This window comes from Rhipicephalus microplus, chromosome X, assembly GCF_043290135.1.
Source record: "Rhipicephalus microplus isolate Deutch F79 chromosome X, USDA_Rmic, whole genome shotgun sequence".
NCBI lineage: Eukaryota > Metazoa > Arthropoda > Arachnida > Ixodida > Ixodidae > Rhipicephalus > Rhipicephalus microplus.
In genome coordinates this window covers 266,261,519-266,266,225 of record NC_134710.1, presented here as the reverse complement: position 1 = coordinate 266,266,225, position 4,707 = coordinate 266,261,519, and the positions used below count along the sequence as shown (strand labels likewise).

Sequence of the window (4,707 nt, the reverse complement as noted above, 5' to 3'; positions counted from 1 at the left end):
TAAAGTCGTATTGAAAAAAAAAAAACATGAGTGTTTGACGTAGGCGTTTTCCTTGCATGTTAGACTGTCGGCTTGCCTAATACATAGCAAAGCTGTATTATATTGTTTTAGCTGTTGTGGCTGTTTATATGCGCACATGGCTCCTACGCAACGGAGGGTATTGCCCAATTATAAGGTGGATTTTTCTGATACTTTTAAACTGCTTCGTTCCTAAGTACGCTAGTAAAGTATGAATTGAAGTGCCAATCGCAAATGTGAAAATCTCTAGTGAACCCAGAATTTAGAACGATAATTGTTTGCGCAGTGATGTATACTTGAACGGGGAATAAAACATCCAAGTGGAATAAAGCATCCACCTGTACCCTAGTGTAGAGGCTCCCAAAAAATATGAAGAGGTTCTGATAATTGCAGGCCCAGTTCTTGGAGAGGTGAGGCTAGTACGCTTTTGCTGAATAAGTGGAAACCAGCACAAGATAATAAAAAATGACTAATCGTTTTCGCTTGATTACGTTAATGCACATAGGGGAATTCAATAAACCTGATCTATTCCAGTGAGAATTGAGGGAGGTAACGTGGCAACGAAATCTTGTGATGGCAACTTCCGTGATCCTTGCATTAGGCAGTTTGGTGCGCCAGGATAATAAGTGGTTGTACTCCGCAGAAGCCTACAGTGCAGGGTCTCATGAATCTTGCCTGAATTTAAGCATGCGCAATCGCGCCAGCGCAATGTGCACTGTAGAGAAGAAAATAGGAATGATCGGTGCTGAAAGGGACGCTTTCGCAAGAGAATCAGCCATTTTATTTAACAACAACCCTTTGTGCCCTGGGGCTCAAAAATCCCCTGTGCAGCACAAAACACAAGTACTCATCAGTTTGTAAAGTGCAGTGCGGTTGTTGTGTAAAAGTTTCTTTGTCCTGCGGACGAACGTACATCGGCCGGACTGGTCGATGCCGCAACACTCCTCTCAGGGAGCTCAAGAACAATTTTCTCCGGAAGCAGGAAAGCAATCTGGCTCTGCATTCTGAAGCTTACGAGTGCTCTCCAAACTTAAGCGCTTGCTGTGTTTGCTTTGCTGACACAAGGCTCATCTTGTGTCAGCATACCATCGCTTTCTCTCAAAAGAATCCGTATCGCGCATATGATGAAGGCGTTCCTTAATATCACGAGCTTAATCACAAGAAAGTTTCTCTCGTCGTCTTTGCTTTGAATAAGGGTTTTTGCGTAGCGCACGTGGAGAAGCATAGTTTCTTGTGTATTTATTACCTTCGTGCAATAAAAATACAGTTGTTAGATAAGTACTCATGTTGTCAGTAGTTCTTTTCTGTCTTCTAAATTCTGTCTCCTATCGCGCGGCAGCTCCTTTTTGAATACTTTCCCTTATCTTTTTACAAGTGATGTCAAATAGCCTAATGACCCCGCCATACAGCGAAATTCATGGCCACCGGCTGATTCAAGCATTGCGGGCTTCATAGTTACCCCGGCTTTCGTGGGAGGTCACCACGTACACGCGCGCGCGCTTGCGACCACGCTGAAAGTAAGTCGTGCTTTCTAAGAAAAAAATAGATTAAATGTTGTAGGTCAGAATGTGCGCGTGACGTCTCTTCTTTCCCGTGTGCGATCCCCTCCTTCTAGTGCTCTCGTTGGGACAAGAGAAGCATGACAAAAATTACAAATTTAGACAAATCTTCGTGATTCTGCTCGTAGAGATGAAAGCACACTTGTCTGTATCGCCCAACCAGGCACTCCGATTCCAGCGGTCATTTTCTGTAGAAATAGGGAAAGACCGACGTCTTAATGATACCAGACATGGTCATACTGGCGAGATACACGCTCATGTTATAATTTAAGCGTGAACGGAAGGTTATAGCTAACATGAGCTAGAAGCCCCGGCCAACAACTGTGGGGACAGCCACGCACTCCGCTCCTCTTGACCAGTGTGATTCTATTTGTAGGTAGACTTGGTGATCGTAATTGTTTTTCAGTGGTCGATTCATGAGGCAAGAAACTACATTGATAAAGCCATTCAGTGGTCACCTGAATAAAGTTTGCTGGATATGTACTATTCGATGAACGCTTTGGCCAACATATTCTACAGCGGACCGTTTCATTCTCACCGTAGCCCCGCTATTTCTGTCTAAGTGAAGGAATATGGAAGCCCCAAACGAGACATTCACAAGATTGAGAGATCCTCTACGGGCACTGCCAACCACCTTTATCTGAGGCTTCACCAGCAAATATATACGAAAAATTATCAAAGTGGCTGAGGGCAGCAAAGGAAAAGGAAAAAAGCAAGATTACGCGGCTGCGTGATGTGGATATGATAATTTACGGACATGTCCATCTTGCGGAGGTTAGTAGCAAATTCCTTGAAAATTCCATGATTTATAGTACTGAATAAAGTTGGGACAAAAAAATCTATTTCTAAAAGGTTTCAGCGCTGTCTAGGGTGGGTGTTTGCCAATAGATCTAAGCATCTACATATATGAATCATATTTATGCATTTTGACCACTACCATGTACCACTGTGTTTGCACTCGTTCGACAAACAGAGCTTTACATGAGGCCGGCATTTCAGTCTTAGAAGCCTAGTGTAGCTTCCTGGCCGTCTTCATTGAGACATATTTCAATTCATGGGCGACCAACGCTGAATCGCACAAAGGTAGTTTTCAACAGATTCATTGTTCCCTGTACCATCGGATCGCTTGGCGGGAAGTCAGAACTTTCCATTTTCCTCCCTTGGTTCTGGCTTTGCATTTAGCCAATAGATTACGTGCTAACCGCGTTCCTGCCCCCAAGTATTGCAGGTGAACCCCACATTAAACGAAAAGACAAAAAAAATGCAAGACCACAAAATTATGCGACCGTACTTTCAAATAATATAGCCGTATAGTAGAACGACTCGAAGATGTTAACATATTTCCGACAAGTGCACAGGACAAAAAATATGACGACACTGCTGCGCGAGAAGCTTCTCCGGCCTCAAACTGGCTCCTCTTTAGAAATGTACGACGCAATACTGCGATTTGTCTTTACCGTCTTCTTCGGCATGTTCGAGTGCGAAACTACCACAGCTGTGATCTCGAAATCCTCATAACCCTCCTTTGTCCTGGCAGAGTATACGAAGTGCAGCCTTGAGCATTCTGTTCTTCGCCACTGAATGCGCATGCCACCGTACAATGGGTACGTGCTAAGTCTTGGTGTGCTGAAGGAATGTGTTCGGGTTGTTCCAAAGGGCATTTTGGATTCCCGACCGCAATAGGTCTGGTCCCGCCGAGGTCGTGAAGCTGCAGCCTATCTGACACCATGTAGTTCTCCCGGGACTCGGGAGGGTCGATGCTGAAGGACATGAGGGCTACGCTTGCTGCTGGGTACGACAGTGGCCGCAACCTGTCATAGTCCTCGCGCTGCATCCTGGCCTGGCCGACTGCAGCAGCTGTTTCATAAAAAATAGGCGTTGTTCGGCAGAAACCACACAGCTCCAGCCTCTCCGAGTCGATTTATTTCTTCCGAGAGTCGGGAGAGTCGATGCTGAATGACATAAACACTACGGCTGTGGCTGCAGGTACGAAAGTGGTCACCACTTGTCGGAGTCCTCACGCTGCTTCCTTGTCTTATCGCTTCTGACAGCTACTTCGTCCACAAAAAAGGACATGCCTCGGCAGAAACAGCACAGCTCCAGCCCCTCCGAGTCTGTGTAGCAGTACCGGGAGACGGGAGAATCGATGCTGAAGGACATGAGGGCTACGCTTGTTGCTGGGTACGAGAGTGGCCGCGACATGGTCGTACTCCTCGCACTGCATCCTGGCCTCCCCGACTTCGGCAGCTGCTTCGTGCTCAACGAAGGACGTAGTTCGGCAGAAACCACGCAGGTCTAGCCTCTCCGAGTCGATGTATTTTTGCCGGGAGTCGGCAGAGTCGATGCTGAAGTACGTGAGGACTACGACTCTGGCTGGGTACGACAGTGGCCGCAACAGGCCATACTCCTTGCACGGCTTTCTTGCCTTGCCGACTCCGACACTACTTCGTCCACAAGAAAGGGCCTCCCTCGGCAGAAACAGCGCAGCTCCAGCGTTCCGCGAGTACATATAGCTCTCCCGGGAGTCAAGAGAGTCGATGCTAAAGGACATGGGGGCAATGCTTGTGGCTGGGTACGACAGAGGCCGCAACCGGTCGTAGTCTAAGCGCAGCGTTCTTGCCTCGCCAATCCCGGGAGGTGACATGTTTCACAAAGACAATAGGCGGAGGGTCCTCTGAAGACGAGACTTTAGCGGGGCCGATCACGTTTGTTTGTTTATTTCTCTGGACTCATGGCTCACACCCACTCAGGGGGATTGGCCAAGAAAACGTAGTGCATATTTACTGTGAGCATTATAACTATGTGTAATGAATTTGTTTTTAATATGACTAATTTAAAGAAAACCACATAAAAAGAGAGCAAACGAAAAAAATGAAAAATATGGGAAAGACAAGTTGGGAACTTTTCAGATTTCAGGTGTTGTTATTACCACTCGGTTGCGTTTACTTCCCCTCGGAATACCCATCTTCTTCTTCTCCTCCTCTTCTCATGGCTCTTACCCAATGCAGGGGATTGATCAAGTGTTGGGTGATTGTTTTGTTTCTTCGCATTACTACTCGTATAAACTAGGGATAGGTAATATAGCAAATTTATTTACAGAATATTGATATTTAAATGGTTAAAAAGATGA

The 4,707-nt window shown here is 46.1% G+C and overlaps 1 protein-coding gene across 1 annotated transcript; it reads right to left on the bottom strand.

Annotated features, from left to right (window-relative positions):
• Nucleotides 1-830: 830 nt before the first annotated feature.
• Nucleotides 831-4,221, bottom strand: LOC142775247 (uncharacterized). The gene is made up of 3 exons (XM_075876597.1): nt 3,747-4,221; nt 3,186-3,434; nt 831-841 (listed from the first exon to the last, which is right to left on the bottom strand). Exons 1-3 carry the CDS (start codon nt 4,219-4,221, stop codon nt 831-833), a joined length of 735 nt encoding a protein of 244 aa, XP_075732712.1.
• Between the last annotated feature and the right edge of the window lie 486 nt (nt 4,222-4,707).

Excerpts from the sequence above, each read along its gene's own strand:
- LOC142775247 (XM_075876597.1), bottom strand. The coding sequence starts at position 4,221 with ATGTCACCTCCCGGGATTGGCGAGGCAAGAACGCTGCGCTTAGACTAC. Across the intron at positions 3,435-3,746 it reads TCTCGTACCCAGCAACAAGC|CTGCTGCAGTCGGCCAGGCC; the intron begins GTAGCCCTCATG and ends TTTATGAAACAG.